At 37.1% G+C, this 19493-nt stretch overlaps 1 protein-coding gene across 2 annotated transcripts in view; it reads right to left on the reverse strand.

Annotated features, from left to right (window-relative positions):
* Window positions 1–19493, reverse strand: part of KANSL1 (KAT8 regulatory NSL complex subunit 1) — a 200461-nt gene that overhangs the window by 17914 nt on the left and 163054 nt on the right. For both annotated transcript variants that reach the window (XM_008582691.1, XM_008582692.1), the window contains one exon: window positions 1435–1606. In XM_008582691.1, the coding sequence (XP_008580913.1) occupies window positions 1435–1606 (172 nt within the window). The remainder of the gene's footprint in view (window positions 1–1434; window positions 1607–19493) is intronic.

Here is a 19493-nt window from a genome sequence, read left to right on the forward strand (position 1 = left end):
AGAATACCACAGTGATTCAGCAGGAAATTCTTAGTTTGGTTGGAAACATTATGAGATTACATGAAAATCAATAAAACCCTTCCAGATTTTCATAACTGGCTTTCTGTAGTCTACCTTGAGCATGATTTCAAAATGTTTTTGCTCATGTACTCCCACTTGAAATGTAACTTTTAAAAAATCATAAATTCAGGGCCGGCCCGGTGGCGCACTGGATAAGTGCGCCACTTGGGAAGCGCAGCGGCGCTCCCTCCCGAGGGTTCGGATCCCACATACAGACCAGTTCCCGCTCACTGGCTGAGCGAGGTACGGGAGCAGCACCGAGGGTTGCAATCCCGTTGCTGGTCCCCGGCCCGGTACGGGGGCAACACTGAGGGTTGCGATCCGTTGCCGGACACGGAAAAAGACAAAAGACAAAAAAAAAAAAAAATCATAAATTCAAATAGCTGTAAAGGTTGTATTTTTTAGAATACTACATATGCTTTAAAAATATTTTTATCAAATCTTTGGCATGTAAATATATTTAGCTTCATTAATTGAAGGGAAAAAAATCTTCCTTTTAAGCCTACTTAGCTAATCAGACTTTAGTCAACGTCTGACTTCAGTTATTAATTCTCTTAATATTTATTCTAAGACAGACAGGCAGACCAGGCACAGAACCTTGTCCTAAGTTGTAGTCTAGACAAAATAAGGTATTTCCATCTTCATTTTTTTTAAAATTCAAAACACTTTTTTACTTAATTCCTAAGGGGATTCTCCTTCAGGAGCTCTGAACTCTTTAAAAATTGTCCCTTTGTTTGGTGTTCCCACTGTCCAAGGTTTTAATACCCTGGAGCAAGACCCAGGATATAAAATGAGTGAGACTTGATATGGCCAAGAGGAATGCCTTTCTTTTGTCAAGTGGAAGAGGAGCAGTTGTAAAAGGGGAGGTGGGAAAAGAAGACTGGCAGACACAGAGGCTTATCTGGCAGGTCTACTTTAGAAAAATAGTACATGCTAAAATAAGGATCTATGCTTATATACATATGCTGAAAAGCTGTCATGTAACCACCTACACCCCAATATAAGCACATTCTCCTAAAATAGTGCTGCCCACCCTAATTTACATCATGGTATATATGGACAATACATTTTTATTAAAGACATACTAGGGTATAATGGACCTAGTTACTTATAGCTGGAGGCAAGTGACCACAGACTCCTACTCACTTGGTGAGTTAAGAGGAAAACCTCTTAGCAAGCTGCAATCTTTTAGTAACACATTTTGTATGGTGGGTCTACTGCAGCCCTTTTGCAAAATTCTAAGAGAAGACTGTGTGGATAGAAAGTGATACCTTGAGAGTATCTGAGTTGCACTGGGGCCTTGGCTGATTTCTTTTTACCTGGAACCCTCTTAAGACTCACTCATTAGACTTTACATTCTGAGGTCTCTCTTACCATCTGGAAATGCTAGAACAGGGTGAACACAAAAGTCCAACTGGGAAAGACGTTCCAACAGAGGGGCTTCATAGTGGATTTCAGGAGGCATGGTGTTCACACTGCCTGAACCACACAGTGCACAAGAGGGATTCACATCACAGCCAGAGCGAATTGTGCTGTTCCGGTGAACCTGTGAAAGCCAAACAAAACTCACAATTCAGCATCTGATAAAAACCCAGCTCCTCAACTCATTATCCCAAAGATTCAATACCTATATGACACTGCTGACAGGATGTTTGATTAGTTTGTTAAAAGATTTCCATTTCTCTAATACACTGACCTTCAGAGTGAGTAAGGAAACTTGCTTCTTTTTCAATGATGAAATCCAATTACTTGAAGCCCTAAGTGCTTGCCTAGGTATCAAACTTGTGACGGGTTTCTGAGAACACTTTACAAAACCTGCATGCTTTCATCACCTGATAGTTTTCAACTGTCTGCTAAGGTGAGTCGCTGGCTCCTGATTCCCAGGTGGTACATGACTTGCTCTCTTCAGCAATTTTATCCACTTGAGAGCCTTCAATAAACAAGCATACCTCTCCCTCTTGTTTTCACACCTCCTCCTCAAAAGACTTTGAGGTGCTCTCAAACAAGGTGGCAAGTTTCCCCAGACTACAAGTAATTCATTAACTACTAACTCTTTTACCTAGCCCAAAATCCACTGTTCAAAAGCTCATGCCCAAGTAATGAAAATAAATTGTGTGTGTGGTGAATGTTCACATTCATAGTCTCTCTGTTAAATTAATTCTTTTTTTTTTTTTTTTTTAAAGATGACCGGTAAGGGGATCTTAACCCTTGACTTGGTGATGTCAGCACCACGCTCAGCCAGTGAGCGAACCGGCCATTCCTATATGGGATCCGAACCCGGGGCCTTGGTGTTATCAGCACCGCACTCTCCCGAGTGAGCCACCGGGCTGGCCCATCTGTTAAATTAATTCTAAGGTGATAAAAATTATTTCCATTAAACTTCCTTTGTATACATGTGGACAGAATAATCAGTAACCTCTCCATCTAAGTCCAGAGTGAAATATGAATTTAAGTCTTCAAAAGACTTAATTCTTTAAAAACCAGGATTTTTACAATTTTATGCTTTGAGGAGAAAAATTCAGATCATGCTGAAAGCAGGATCCCTACATTCTAGTGTTAGGAGGAACAAATCTGGAGTTTGCCAAAGCATGACTCATGAAGTTATTTGGACAGCAGACAGTTCTGTAAGAACGAACTTGCCCGTGAATGGCACTATGAGACAGGATGTTAGAAGAAAGGGTAGTATCATAATAAAGACAAAAAGGTAGCATGAAACCTCTGTTACCAAAAACATTGTAACATGGGCTAGAGCTGCATTTTTATTTTTGGCATAGACATCTCCTGAAAGCAGTTTCCCTTTATGGACTTGTATAGGATAAAGATAAATGTTAAGAACAATGCGGTCTTTATAAACATTCCCCAAACTGCCTCCTTCTTGCAACCACACAGACACATGTGGCATGCAAAGACGGTCCTTTGAAGGTTAGATTGGACAACTGCACTCCAGTAAAAATTCTAACAAGCTACGATCATCATGCCATTGAAAGGGAATGATACCAACTAAACATGACACTTCTATACAGACAACGTTATTCTTTTCGGAAAAAACATCCTTTGCACCCTGTTTGATCAGGGCTGGCTTTCTGGAGGAGATAACATTTTGAGGTAAAGAGAGGTGAGTACGTTGGCAAGGATGAAAACCACCAGACCACACAGCAGATCAATGAGAGGATTTAGGATAACTGGTTAGGATCTAAAAATTGCACCAAAACTTTGAATATTAAAAAGAGATTAGAAAAATCAAAGGGCCAGCCCGTGGCTCACTCAAAAGAGTGTGGTGCTGATAATACCAAGGCCACGGGTTTGGATCCCATGTAGGATGGCCAGTACGCTCACTTCGAAGAGCGTGGTGCTGACAACACCAAGTCAAGGGTTAAGATCCCCTTACCGGTCATCTTTTAAAAAAAGAAAAGAAAAAGAAAAATATATCAAAAAAAACAAAAATTCTTGGGGGGCCGGCCCGGTGGCGCACTGCTACAGTGCCCCGCTTGGGAGCGTGGTGGCGCTCCCGCCGAGGGTTCGGATCCCACGTACAGACCGGTTCCCGCTCGCTGGCTGAGCGAGGTGCAGCCACAACGCCGAGGGTTGCGATCCCGTTGCCGGTCCCGGTCTGGTACGGGCGCGACACTGAGGGTTGAGATCCATTGCCGGACACGGAAAAAAAAAAAGACAAAAAAAAAAAAATCTTAAAAGGGATGTTTTTTCCTCATAAACTGACACATGACATCAACTAGCTCTCCCTATGGGGCATTAACAACATTCCCTTTTATGACTGAAGTATATCTCTTAAGACAAAAGCCAACAGCTTTGAGTACACAGTAAAAAATATATAGCAATAACAACAAACTAAAACTAAGAAAAGAGATTTAAGATAAAACCAGAAATTATCAAAGAGAAAATACATGCTACAAATGACAAATTAAGAACTATTCCTTAGGAGCTTTTCTCTTCTTCATTTCCATACCTACCCTCAGGAGCAGGTAGATAGGAGAAACCAATTAACTAGATAGGCTGGCCTAACAAAGGGAAAAGTTTTTTTGTTCTTTTTTAAATGCAAATATATAAGAACTCTTCAAAAAAAAGCTCTAGTTAATGAAAAACTGGCTACCAGTATGTACATCTATCTATAAATGGAACACTCCATTGCAGCCATTTATAAATCTCTTTAAGCTAAACCGGAGAAAAATCCGAATATTGAAGATATTCAAGTAAAATAAAATCTTGACACAGTAATGTTATCCAAGTAAAACTTTTACAATATGCACAGAAAAGAACGAGGAATATGCATGAAACCACTAATGTGGGGTTACCTTTGGGGGGAGGGCACCACATGCTATATGGAGGTCTCTCACTTTCTAAACTATACATGTCTATAATGTTTAAATGCTATATATTTCTGTATTACATCTAATTAGGGAATACAATAAATATGCCTAAGAAAGAGTAGGGGCTCACACTATAGTTTCCTCAATTAAGTCTTTGAAAACATTAAAGAATAGATAATCCCTATTCAGTTAAAATGGTGCTGGCATAAAAAATTTAGAAATGCTTCTATAGTTCTTGAAGAAAATAGTAGAATGCTGATTTAAAACCTGACCAAGGTATGGTCATGTAACTTAAATGTCAATCTCACTTTTGAACTAAAAACTGCAAGTTATTATATAGGACCTAGGAGTATATAAAAATATATTTAACAATATTATTAAAGGATACATTTTGGAACATTTTTGAAACACAACTTGGAGAATTTTAAAATTATTTAATTCATACACACATTGCACAAATCCACACCCAGAATTTCATCTTATAGATAAACTTAAGTATACAGACATATACACACACTTTCGTTGAAACAAGATGCAAAACTGCATGAACCCATTTATGTTAAAAACAAAAAAAACCCAACACTATATTTTACCACAGTAAAGAAATAAATTTTTATGGGCCGGCCCGGTGGCGCACTGGAGAGTGCGCTGCTTGGGAGCGCGGCGGCGCTCCCGCCGAGGGTTCCGATCTCATGTGGAGACCAGTTCCCACTCACTGGCTGAGCGTGGTGCGGGCGCAACACCGAGGGTTGCGATCCCGTTGCCGGTCAGTAAAAAAGACAAAAAAAAAGGGGGGGGGGAGGAATTTTTTAAAATGACAATATAAACAGCTATCATAATCAAGTGGGGATTTATTCCTGAATATCAAAATTATTCAATATTAAGAATATAAGTTCAGCCTTGTACACTTAACTGCCCACTCAATATCTCTACTTAGAGGTCTTTTTATTTGGTGGTTGGTCGGTAAGGGGACCTGAACCCCAACTGAGCTAACTGGCCAGCCCTCTACTTAGATGGTTGAGATAGGCATCTGAGAGTTAACACTGTTCAAAACTGAGCTTCCTGTTCTTCCTCAACTTCTAAGCTGCTGAGTCCTAAATCCTAAACTCCCTTCTTTTCATCCAATACCCCATATTTAATCATGAAATCCTTTAGGCTCTACCATCTAAATGTATCCAGAATCCAATCACTTCATACCACCTTAATCACCCTAGTCCAAGTCATTATCTTTTCTCACATGGTTTCTTCAACAGTGTCCTCAATGGTCACTTGCACCTTCTTCCAACTCATTGACATAGTAGTCAGTGTAATGTTGTTTTAAAATCTCAGTTAATGCCAGTGTTCTGTACATAACCTTCCAAATGGTTCCTCATCTCATAAAGAACAGAAGCTTAAGTTTTTGCAATGGTTCACACAAGGCCCCATACCACCGTCACACCTCTATTCCCTCTCTGATTTCATTTCCTGCTATTCTCCCAGCTCACTCTACCAGTTTCTTTGGCAGGGAAACTTCCCGATCATGGACCTTTACACTTGGGTCTTCTCCCACTACCTCTGTACTCTTACCTCAAATGCTGTTTTTCTCCAAATGTCACCTTCTTAAAAATAACTTTTATTTAGAAATACACAAGTGAAAAAGAGATTTTATTCTTGACTGTAACAATAAAAGACGACCCTGGAATACGTTTAACAAGAAATTTAACCACAAATCTTAAAGATGCTAATATTCTACAAATTAATCTAGAATCTTAAACTTAATAGGTTTGAGGGAAAAGGGGAGAGAAGAGGCAAAGGGGATTTTAAAAAATAATCTTAAAAATACAACTGGAAGAATAAATGTGAGGGGACGGTTCCCTTCCCCTGAAAATTTCTGACAAACAAAGGACAAAAGTAGAGGGGAGTGATTTGCACTATTATGTAAAACACGTTAAAGTTATGGTAATTCAAATAATCTGCTCCTAATTAAAGAACAGAAAAATTGAACAAAAAGAGAGCATACCGAAGTATATACAGCAGTTTATGGTTTAACGAAGGTGATATTTTAAAATCAGTTAATTAAAAAAAAAAAAGTTGGATTCCTGCCTCACACCAAAATAAACTTCAAATAAATTAAAGATTGAAATATAAACACAAACACTATGCTTGAATCTTAATTTTTTGGTCTTTGTTTATGTGTGTGTGTTTTTTCCTCTTTTAAAATTTTAATTCTTTCTTTTCCTTTTCTGAGTCTTAATTAAAAAAAAAAAAATTGTGAGGCAATACATAGTAGTTAAAAGTGTGGGCTACGGAGCCAGACTGCCTGGGTTTGAACCCTGCCTCTACTACTTAACAGCTGTTTGACCTTAGACAAGCTACTACTATCTTCATATATTACAGCAGAGTACCTGATAGGGTTGTTTGAAGGATAAAATCACTTAAAACAGTTTTTGGCTCTCAACTCTGTTACTTTTGCAAAATTATAAGTACAGCTATTTATTTAATGGGAGAATCTGATGGTAGAACACTTACTAAAGATCTCAATTTCAAATTCTAGTTTCTTAATTACTAATTGCATGAGCTTTTGATAAGTCATATGACCTCCTCAAATTTACTCACCTGTTTAAAATGGGCAGATAATGCCAATTTCATGGGGTTGTGGGAAAGGCAAAATGATTTCATAAACTGTTAAAACACTACACAAATGTTAGCTAAATTAGTATATGGCATGATTTCTCAACACCTGGCCTTTTGAGTGGGATGATTCTTTGTTGGGGGAGTCGTCCTATGCACTGTAAATATCTAGCAGCATCTCTGATCTCTACCGGTGCACGTACCAACCCCCACTCCTCTTTGTGACAACCAAAAATGACTACAGACATTGCCAAATTTCTCCTGTGAGGGCCAAATCATTGAGAACCACTGGGTTCAAATTACGGTCGTCCCTCCTAGAAAAATTCAAAGCACAGGCTCCTATTAAATATTAATGTTGAGAAGAAAGCTCTCAAGGATTACTGCAATCAAGGTGAAAAGATTCAAAAGAGGGAAAAAAAAGAGAGAAAAGAAAAGCAGCAGCAGCCTGAAGAAGATTTCACTAGTCAAAGATGAGACAATTTGAGTATCAAAAAGAATAATGACTACAATGGCTTGAAATCCCTCAAGTATTTAAATCCATGACTTCATAATCATATACCTTCTCCCCCAAAACTTCATCGATAGCCCTTGTAGGATGGTAGAAAACTAACTTATTTTGAAAATTGGTAAATAAAAATTGTACCTCAGTGTAAACAAATAGTTGAAAAGGACAATTTTCTCTTTAATAGATGGATTCAGGCTATTAAACAAAACAGAAATGATACCATTCTTTATCTCCTAATGAAATAATGGATCCAGGCAATGATCACCCTGGCTGATAACACAAAAAAGACAAGACATTACTTGTCTTCTGATGCAAGTACGCAAGGCCATCTGTGTCTTCTTGCAAAACTCAAACCTGGATTTATTCAAGTTTCTAAATCTACCTACCAGATTTCAGGAAATGCAAGGGAGAGAGGAATAGCACTGATTTTTAAACAGACTAAAAATAAGACAGACTAATGAATGGATAGAAGGATGGATATGTGATAAAATGTGGTAAAATATTAATAGTAGGATATGGAGGTAGGTATACAGGTGTTCATTGTAAGACTCATTCAACTCTGCTGTGTATTTGAATAATTCTATAATAAAATTTGGGAAAGAAAACAATGACACCACAGGACTTCAGCGTTTGACCATGATGGATTTACCTTCTAGTGATCAGATTTACATTCTAGAAAACTGGACAATAGGCAATGTAAGACTGAGAAACAAATGGGGAAACCTCTAAGATTTCCCTGGCTTTCTGCCTGGAAGCACATTCTAGACTGCAGAGCACGGACAGGGATTTCAAGCAGAGCATGAGTTGAGGAAACAAACTCTCAGAGATCAGAGTTCAGAGGCTAAGGTACTACAAGGCAAAATTCTCAAGAGGAAGAAGGTACACAAACTCTTGAGAGGAGGAAGAAAAAAAAGAGCTCCACAAATCTTCATGAGATCCCCTTCAGAAGTGTTAAGTGAATACTAAAAAACACATGCATAGGGTAAAACTGTCAGGCCAGGTGAAGAGCAACTGGATAGCTGTGAACTGAATTTCCAGAAGTACACAAATCTTCATGAGATCCCCTTCAGAAGTGTTAGGTGAATACTAAAAAACACATGCATAAGGTAAAACTGTCAGGCCAGGTGAAGAGCAACTGGATAGCTGTGAACTGAATTTCCAGAAGTAATATGGGCTGGGAGGCTTTTGAACTGTGACCAGCCAAAGCAGCACGAAACATTCAAAAAAGATCCCAGAAGATCCTGCTTTAGTTGTGGAGCTAAACTACTACGTGCGCTACTCTTCACCTGCTCAAAGGACAAGTAATTTATGTGCCAACAAAACAAAGCCTCTTTAAAGGAAGATAACACAATCTACATGTTACAACCAGGTAAAATTAAACGTCCAGCATCCAATAAAACATTGCTAGATATGCCAAGAGGCAAGAAAATAACACTTCAGGGATACAATCAGAAAATGGACGCCACAGGACACTAAGGGATAAATAACCCAGTTTCTCAACAACTAAATTACAAGAAGGTACATGATGGATAGCTGATAGCAAAACAACACCCTCACTGAGAATAACTAGAAAAGCCAGATTAAAAACAAACAAAAAAACACAACTCAAAATACCAGAGAAATCTCACTGGCTGAGTGCGGTGTGGGCGACACCACACCAAGGGTTGCGATCCCCTTACCGGTCAAGAAAAAGACAAAAAAACCCCAAAAAACAAAAAAAACAGAGAAATGCTAAAGTAATGACAATATTGAGGAGCCAATATTCCAGAGAGGAAAGAACCACAGAAGTGAGCTTGTATTCTGCTGCTGTTTCTTTCTGGAGACACTGGCTGGTTCTGGAAAAGATCTTAGAATCTGGTGTCTTGGCAGAGGGCCACTTCTGGAGACAGAGAAATGGAGCAGAGCTGTCGATGGTTTTACAGGACTGAAAAGACATTAGAGACTTGAAATGCCAAATCACCAGTGAAAAGAGATGAGAGGGAACTAAGCATGATATAATGCCAGGTACCCATCCTCTCAAGGCAAATTCTGAAGCTGTGAATGGCAGGAGGCTAAACATGCTAAAAGCAGAAAAGAGTTTTTGGCAATTTCACTTAGGAAACTAGAATTAGAGTTCAGAATATCCTAAGTGGATGGAAGGGCACTGGTCAACATATCAGGCTCTCAGATGGAACTGGGGGTGGAAAATAAGGTTATGCCCTAAGAATAAACCAGAGGTAGACAGAGCCTTACCAAAACTGTAACCCAGACACAACTCAGCTCAGTCTCCCACTGTATTAAGGTTTTCAGCCCCAACTCTATATGTCTAGCAGGGGAGGAAGGTGAAGCCTCTCCAAAGAAAAATATCATCGAAACCTCTACCAATTTTAAAATATACAATATCCAACACTGAAAAAAAAAAGGCTTGATCATACTGTCATCAATGCATAGGAAGGGCAGAAGGATACTCATATATCATAAATAAGTGGAGGTCATTTCACACAGGAAAATCTTCCTTGTTGTTGGGGGGCGATGACAGAAGAGAGAGGAAGTGATGTGCAAGAAGTCAAAGGTAAATGTGAGGGCATGCAAGGAGCAGAAAATGTTGATAGTTTGCAAAGATTCAAGAGCATTGTGTGTGATTCTGAACTTCTCAGGCACAGCCAGGGGAAGATCTATGATTCTAAGAAGGTATATACTTAGTAATTTAGTATGTTCAAGGCTATGTAGAGCTGATTGTAGTTGAGGCAGTTATTAAGTTGGGAAGGAAGGACTGGCCATTGGCTCTAGGAATAGCCTATATTATGTCCAAAAGACCAGGTGGGAACAGACCAGCCGTATCTCAGTAACATCAGCTCAGAGTAACATGGATGAGGTGATCCAGATGGCACCACAGTCATGATGTGTTTCATTTCCAAAAGAAATTCTCTTCGATTGACATGATACCTCTGTGTTTCACAGATTCCTTAGTGAGAACAGTTCTTAAATGAATAAGGCTGGTAAATTTCCTTTAGGCTAAATAGCTTGCAAAATATTGAATGGGCTAATTTACTTATAATTTTGCATAACTGTGTAAAATTATAAACAATCTGCATGTTAGGAAAAATTCACCGAAGTAGGGCTTTTCCAAAGGCATTAAACTGAACAAGAAATGGAAAGATAAATGCTTAAAATCAAAATAAAGGTTAGATTTTAGTCTTCTGGCAGTGCTCATGTAGTTCTGACAGAGTGAAATTGAGTAGAAATACAACTTGCTTTGCTTATCTTATAAGTTGTTTTTTGTCATTTTTTTCATAGTAATTCTGATTCTAAGAGAACTGTTCTCTTTAAACTGAAATCGTTGTTATGCTCTTTATGTTAATATTTTTTCCCATCTAGTTTTGATTTAGATTGCTGTTCATGCACAATTTACTCTGCAAGCATAACTGCTTTTGCTAGAAGAGCTATGGTGGAATGGCTCTCTGTCACCAATGACCACTGTTTTTTCACTCTGAGTTTAGCATCTAGTCTTTGGAACCAGCATCTTTTCAACATCATCCACTTGGAGCCATTTTTCACTGGAGAATAATGTGGTTCTAATTCCCACATTGTGGAATTCAAAGGATTCTGTGGGTATGAATGCCTATCTTCTGTTTTGGCAATAATTGTTCTCTTTTGTCTGCTCCCAGGCTAGTTGAAGAGGGCCTTATTTCTCACTGAAAATGAAAGACAAACTCATTTATTTTAGCCATGTCATGATTAGTTTGGTTCAATGGTTATTCAGAATGGTTAATCAATCAATTGCCAAGTGACTCAATGAACATGCATTAACACCCCTTATGCACAACAGTCTGCACTACACATTCTTTTTTTTTGTGACCGGTAAGGGGATCGTAACCCTTGGCTTGGTGTCATTCGCACCGCACTCAGCCAGTGAGCGCACCAGCCATCCCTATATAGGATCTGAACCTGCAGCCTCGGCGCTCCTAGCGCCACACTCTCCTGAGTGAGCCACGGGGTCGGCCCTGTATTTTACATTTAAAGATAACTACTAAATGAACAACAGAAAAAGAATAAAACAAAGGCAAATAAAAAACAAGGTTTAAACAAAAAATGATGACAAAAATGATTCCAAATATAATAGCAATCAAAGTAAATATAAATGGATTTAACTCACCTCTTAAAAACACGCTTAAAAAAAAAACTGACACAGAAAAGCTGAAAATTAAGCAATGAAAAAAGGTATACTTAAGCTAGTACGTACCAAAGAAAGCTAGTTAAAATAAAGGCATTAATAGAAATCAAGAGGAATACTACAGGATGATGAAAGGAATGACCAATAACAATGTGAAAATAACAATCATGAACTTGTATGCACCTAACTAGCCATCCTGGAAATATACGAATTTTTAAAATGCCAGAACTATGGGAGTATAAATTGGTACAGCCACTGTGGGAAAACAGTATGGTGGTTCTTCGGAGAACTAAGAACAGATTTATCCTGTGACCCTGCTATCCTACTACTGGGTGTACACTCAAAGGAAATGAAAACAATATATCGAAAAGATAGCTGTACTCTCATGTTCATCACAGCACTATTCACAATAGCCAAGAGATAGAATCAACCTAAATGTGGTATAAATACACAACCTTAAAAAAACTGTGGTATATATACACAAGGAATACTACTCAGCTACACATATATTTAAAAAATGGTATCCTATCACTTGTAGCAACATGGATGGAACTGAAAACGATCATGTTAAGTGAAGCAAGCCAGGCACAAAAATACAAGACACCACATGATATCAACCAAAAAAAAAAAAAAAGTAGTTCTCATAGAAGTAGAGAGTAGAATAATGGTTACCGGAGGCAGGGGTGGGGTGGGGGGATGTGATCCAATAGTAAAAGTATGCTAACTACCCTAAACTATACTATCTACCCTAAGCAAATCATTGTGCAGTATATGAAGGTGTTGAAACAACATACTGTACCCCACAAATATGTACAAATAAATGTTAAAATATTTGTAATAAACAATAAAATTAAATTTAAAATGACAGCACAAGGAGAAACTGACAAATCTACAAGAACAAACAGAAAGCAGACCAAAGGATATAGAAGATTTGAACACAATGAGCCCAAGACATGGATCAATTTAGAACCCTGAAGTCAACTAACATGATGTGGATACAGTCACACCGACAGAAAAAAGTCTTTTTAAGGAAATGTAAACAAGTTATACAAACCAAGTTAAAATTATGTATAACAACTCAGAGATCCTGAAAACACAATGCTGACCCGAGGCATGGAGAAGGGGACCGGATCGCCCTCCCACAACCAGGCACACACCACGCCAGTGCCTCAGGGCCTGCTTATGAACCCAAGGCATGGAGAAAAGGACCAGACACACCCCACAAACAGGTACACTGCCAGCGCCAAGGAGCATGCCAAAAACATCACCTCCATGTGGGTGGCCCACCATAGCCACCACAACAACCATGGCTGCTGCGAAAGCAACTAGACACCACAACCACCACACAGAAAGTCCGCCAACCACGAGAGTGCACTGACACAAGGAGAGTCACCAGCAGAGATAAAGAAGAGGATGTCTCTCTCCACAAAGCCCATTTCAGAGTGACAGAAGAAGCATCTGCTCTATGATATAATATTGGAGGATCTGATCACACCTCTCAGCATTGGACAAATCATATAGGTAACAAATTAACAGAATAACCATTGTTCTTTCAGAAGAAGGGAAGAAATCTAGGGTAATTAGAGGGGGGAGGGGAGGTAGAGGGGGATGAGGAGAGATTGGACAGGGGCCATAAAGAATAATTATGATTTGTAACAATATATATGCTAGTAATATTGATTGATCAACATATCTCAATGTTGAACCCCCAGAAGATGTATAATAAATTTTGATTCAGTAAAAAAAATAAAAAAAAAAAATCCAAAACCCTCCTAAAACCCAAGTTGCAGGATATGTACACCCTGATGGTTAAAATAAAAAAAAAAAAAAAATCCAAAACCCTCCTAAAACCCAAGTTGCAGGATATGTACACCCTGATGGTATTCACATAAGTTTTAAACTAAACAATATTGTGTTCTGCTCATGAATAAAAATATAAAAATCTGGGGCTAGCTGGTTAGAGCAAAACAAAACCAAAAAACCTGTATTAAAATTTTTTAAAAAAACAACTATATATATATATATATATAAAAGGTTCTTTATACATATAAAAACCTGAACTGGGAGTGTACATACCAAATCCACGATAGTGGATACCTCTGGGGAAGGAAAGAGGTAAAGGAGATGACAGAAAACAAAAGGAACTTTGTTTATAATTTTCTCCTAAATATTAAAGAAATACACAAATAAAAAAGATATTAACATTTAGGGTGGTACTATAAAAAAATCAGGAGAGGGGGCAGGTAAAGCTGGTAAGTTTTTCTATATACAGGGAAATGAAGTTCTTCACACAATAAATTCAATGGTGCAGAGCCCCAGAGAACTACCAGTGCGAATAAAAGGAAATTCAATTATTTCAGAGCAAAGGTATGCTAAGTATTCATAGCACCTATCAATCTGCATTCCAGATTGAGAATTGAAAAAATGATTCAACGATTATATCAGTAGCAGAGACAATAATAACAAAAGTCCAGTGTACTGAGTAAGACAGTGTCATCCCTCGTCCCCAAATTCATGTCCACCTAGAATCTCAGAATGTGACCATATTTGGAAGCAGAATCTTTGCAGATGTAATTAGTTAACATAAAATAATACTGAATTAGGGTGAGCCCAAAATCCAACGACTGCTGTCTATATACAAAGGCAACGTGAAAACAGAGACACAGATACTCAGAAAGAAGGCCATGTAAAGGCAGTAGCAGAGGCTGGAGTCATGCTGCTACAGGTCAAGGAGTACTGAGGAATGCTGGTAACCACCAGAAGCAGAAAGAGGCAAGAAAGGATTCTTCCCTAGAGCTTTCACAGGTAGCAGGGCCCTACCAACACCTTAATTTCAGACTTCTAGCCTCCAGAACTGAGAGAGAATAAATTTCCATTGTGTTAAGCCACACAGTTTGTGGTACTTTGTTATGGCAACCCAGAGAAACTAACACAGTTAGCTACAAAATTTTTCTAGTGTCTGAATAGATCAACTTATTTTTTAAGAATAGTGAAAGAAAACACAGTATGGGAAATATGATTAAACACTTTGGAACAAGGAGAAAGAAAACAAATTTGAGAAATTCAGAAAGAACATACCCTTAGAAAACTATTCATTATACAAATTCAGTAAAACAATTAATGAATCTTCTGGCATCTCCAATAGAGTAGAAGATAATATAGCCTCTATCATAAGATAACTGGATAATATGAAAGGGTAACGAGATGACATGAAAAGAAAACATAAAATCTGAAAAGAAAAAAAAGAGAAAATCTGAACCCATGACAGCAGAATTAAAACATACATAAGAGGAAATAATGGTCAGAAATGACTAAAAAATTAAAACAGGATGTGGGCAACAAAATTAATTTTCTTTTTCCTTTGCACTATGGAAGAACCTGAGATGAAAACAGTAAGAAATTAACAGCTGACATTTGAATACTTATTACATGCATCCAAACTATGCTAATCACTTCCAATACCTAATCTAATGATCAAAATAATCTCACACGGCAGGAAGTAACAAAAATTCTTTGCTTAACCAAACTTTATTCGGGCTCCTAAACCTTCTAGGCTCATCTGTGTACTTTGTGGTAAAATCCTGTTTTGGTAAGAACCCTAATGAGTCAGTCAGGCAAGAACCCTCTGACCCCCTCAATAATTGATCACTCTCCTCCTCCACCATCCCCCGTCGGGCTCCTAAACCTTCTAGGCTCATCTGTGTACTTTGTGGTAAAATCCTGTTTTGGTAAGAACCCTAATGAGTCAGGCAAGAACCCTCTGACCCCCTCAATAATTGATCACTCTCCTCCTCCACCATCCCCCAGGTGATGTCTGATCTCTCTGGCCTGCCTTCAGCAAGAATCCTGTCAGGTCAGTTTAGCCAGAATCCCACCTTATCCTTCATTTTCCATGCACTGACCCCCACCTTGCTCCTCAGCTACAAATTCCCACTTTCCCATGCTGTACTTGGAGTCTCTCTCACCCACTGCAAAATTCCATCACAGTGGTCCCTATACCAATCATGACAGTCCCCTCCCTTAAATAAGTTTCCCTTATTGTGATTTAACAAGTGTCACTGAATATTCTCCCCCTTTAACAGTAGTAAGAGCTAGATACAAGGATAGAAAACAATAACATAGAGATAATTGGCGTACTTAATTAGAGGCAACTATAAACTTAAGGGAAGCAAAACCAAAGTTATTACAGAAGAAAACTGTAACAGAACTAAATAAAAAACTCTGTAGCACTGTCCACTGCAGTTTTGCAATGATGGGAATGTTCTATGTTTGCACTACCCCATATGGCAGCTATTAGTTACATGCAGCTTCTGAACTCTTGAAATGTGGCTGGTATGAATGAGGTGCTGAATTTTAATCTTATTTATATTTAATTTAAATAGCTACATGTAGATAGTGGCTACTATATTGGACAATGCAGAGCAAAATAGGTTACCAATATAAAAGAATGAAAATAAGATTGGCACCAGCCTAAGTCTATGCAAAACCAAAACAAACACTTTAACCCATTCTACAAAGACAGTGGTTCAGAGAAAGGCAGAAAGGTTATAAGCTCAGAACCTGGATATACGGTCAAACTGTTGCCCGTAAATAAAAACCGTAATCACTAAAAAATTACAAATCCAAAGAACTCTATAAATGGGGATATGAAGATCTGAAAAGGACTGTCAGTAAATGATGAAACCAGTTATAACCCAAAATGAGCCTAAATAACAATTGTATTTCTGGTTTCAAAACTGACACACAATTAAAAACTATTTCCTATTTAATAAAATACCCATAAAAATAAAAGACTTTCAGGAGGTTAAAAAAATAAAAACCTAAATCTTCTTTTATGATGTTTGACATAGGAAAGCAAAATGCTAAAAGTAGATGGATGAGAAAATACACAAAAGAATGCACATACATATACTATAACATTAGTATCAAGAAAAGTAGAACTTAAAGCTACTGGGACAGGATATATATATAGATACTCCTTGAGTTAGGATGGGGCTACGTCCCAATAAACCCATCAAAAGTCACAAATATCCTAAGTTGAAAATACATTTTCGTCCTGACAAACCCATGGTAAAGTCAAAAACTTGTACTCAAACCACTTTAAGTCAGGAACCTTCTATATAATATTTGAAGGCCATAAATCACTAATGAAATGATCATATAACATTCTATATTCTACTAGAAACCAATAAAAAGTTTTAAGTATCAACATAATAGACCACAAATATAAAGAGAAACTATGGAAACATAGTTAATTCTTTGACAAAAATGCTATAAAAATTAGCACTTGATAAAATAAAGTTTAAAAAGAAAAATCTATCCATTTGAGAAAATCTAGAAACTCAATTCTTAACTCTTGGGAAGAGAACTCAAAAACTTAAAGGCAACTTACAAATCAACAGCAGTAAGAACACTCCACACACCAAAGGCTGTGGAAAGTCATCCAAAACTACACTCAGAAAAAAATTCAAAAAGTTAAATGCTTTTATTATTATGTAAGAAAGAACAGAAAATAAATGAAGTAAGCATTTTAATAAAGGCAGGGAAAAACAAGAAGTGGAGAAGGAAGAATTAACAGCCAAGAATTGATCTTTGAAACAAACAATAAAACAGAAGAACTGCCAACAGGATTCATTAAGAAAGAGAAGACAAATGATTATAATTAAGACTTAAAAATAAATATAACCATAGATCTAGGGATTTAAAAGTTAAAAATGCTCTCTATAAAATTCTGTAGGAGTACATTTTTAAATATCTAAGTGACAATTTTCTGTGAAAAAAGATGCTGGTCTCAGATGGTTTTCCCCTAAGTTCCAGAAAAACGTAAAGAAAATAGTATTCCTTCGAAAACCTTTAAACTCTTCCAGAGTGTAGCAAATGATGAATACTGTCCCAATTCATATTAATAAGTTAACCTATATCAATATTAATAGTGAACTATTAAAAAAGTATTGCCACTAAACAAAACAATAAAAGGGGGATGGGGAGAGAAAAAATAAAGTATTGCCTATAAAACCAGGAATGAGATAAGCATGCCTCTCTAAAACTCACTACACTTTATTTATTTCACTTCATTCTGAAAATGCATCTAGACAAGGAAATGGAATAAGACATGTATAAAGTAGCCAACAACAGCCCAACTAGAAAGTTAGTCAATGTTTACTGTTAAAAATCAACAGCATTCATAAACTGACACTAAAAGACCTGCTTCACACTTAATAAATATCATGAACCTAAGAAACATGTAAGAACAGAAGGAAGAGATAAAAGACTTAGATACGTGGAGAAATTCCATATTCCCTTAATATTTCAACGATATTTTCTTTTGAAGGAATTTCGAGGAAAAACCCACTGCAATGGAGCAATTCCAATATTAAAGTAAGGCTCTATTCATCATTATTTGTTAATTATAGAATATTCGTCCAAATCCTTAAAAAATTATTTTGGCTTGAAGATATAACCCTTTGCTCTTGTTTTTAAACTTGAAAATTAATATCTAACCTACCTACTGTTAACATTCAGAAAGGTTTTCATAGGTTTGACAATTTGCTCCTGAAGATCCATCAAAGTGAAGAAACGAAGTATCAGAGCTTCTAGTCTATTTTATCTTAGTCTTTCAAAATTTATTTTGTATGTATTTTATAACATATATAGAAAACAACCACATAAAAGTTTAGAGGTTATTGTTCTAGGCACTGGGTGATTTTTGAGCACTCTTTTAGTACCTTTATATCCTACGGTATGACAAATTCCACATGGCACTCTTATCCCATTTTCAAGTCTGACTAGTATTGAAAAGTTGGGCCTCCAAAGTCTATTGCACGCCCTACCAACAAAATCATATCCCATCTGATATCAAATTACGCACTTTTAATACCTACTCATAATTTTAGTTCTTTAGTCCTCAACCACCTTAAACAGCTTGAAATTAAAACTAAAGAGCCTAGAATTATATGTTAACTCAACACCTTTATCTATGCTGATGTCTACAAAAAACATGGGCACAGCCGTAACAGAATGTCTTATATGCAAATGCCATCCTTCAAGTGTGATACAATGGGAAGAAGGGAAGGACCACTAGGAATTCTAGAAGTCAACCTTAAAAATTTAACCTAGAGCAATCCTCCTATGATATAATTATACTACAACAGAGACTACAAAGTTCTAAAATCATATCAGAATATTGCCAAACAATGTGTTACAAAATGCTACTTTTAAAAAATTTAAAAGAAATGCTATTAAGGACAACCCAAAAATCTCAAGGGAATGTTAGTAATAAATGTTGGTGTTATTCGTACTACTGGCTATTAGTACAAAGATAACCAGCCTTTTCAACTGTTCATTTCCAAACACTGATGGTTCCCATTGCCAGAATATATACAAGTTTCCAATGATGTACAGTAAGTTGAGAATGAGAATGTAGTGAATTATTAATAAAACTACATTCTTTTCTTTCTAAATACTATCTGACTTGGGAGAGCATGGTGTTGGTAATACTAAGGTCACAGGTCTGGATCTCCATACAGGCCATCTGCAAAAAAAGCCTAGCAACCAAACAAAACACAAACAAACAAACAAACAAAAAAACTATCTGTACAAGTCTATTTAATTTATGAAATAACTTTACTTGAAAAATTTTTTTAAAAAAACCTGTATTGGTGCCAGATTTGTTTTGGGGGGGGCACGATTTTACATTTCTACCAAATTTATTTTTCAAATTTTCCACTTCAGTGTTTATTTTTTAAAAAAACCTGTATTGGTGCCAGATTTGTTTTGGGGGGGGGCACGATTTTACATTTCTACCAAATTTATTTTTCAAATTTTCCACTTCAGTGTTTCT

The sequence above is a fragment of the Galeopterus variegatus genome, unplaced genomic scaffold, assembly GCF_000696425.1.
Source record: "Galeopterus variegatus unplaced genomic scaffold, G_variegatus-3.0.2 Scaffold2698, whole genome shotgun sequence".
Lineage (NCBI taxonomy): Eukaryota > Metazoa > Chordata > Mammalia > Dermoptera > Cynocephalidae > Galeopterus > Galeopterus variegatus.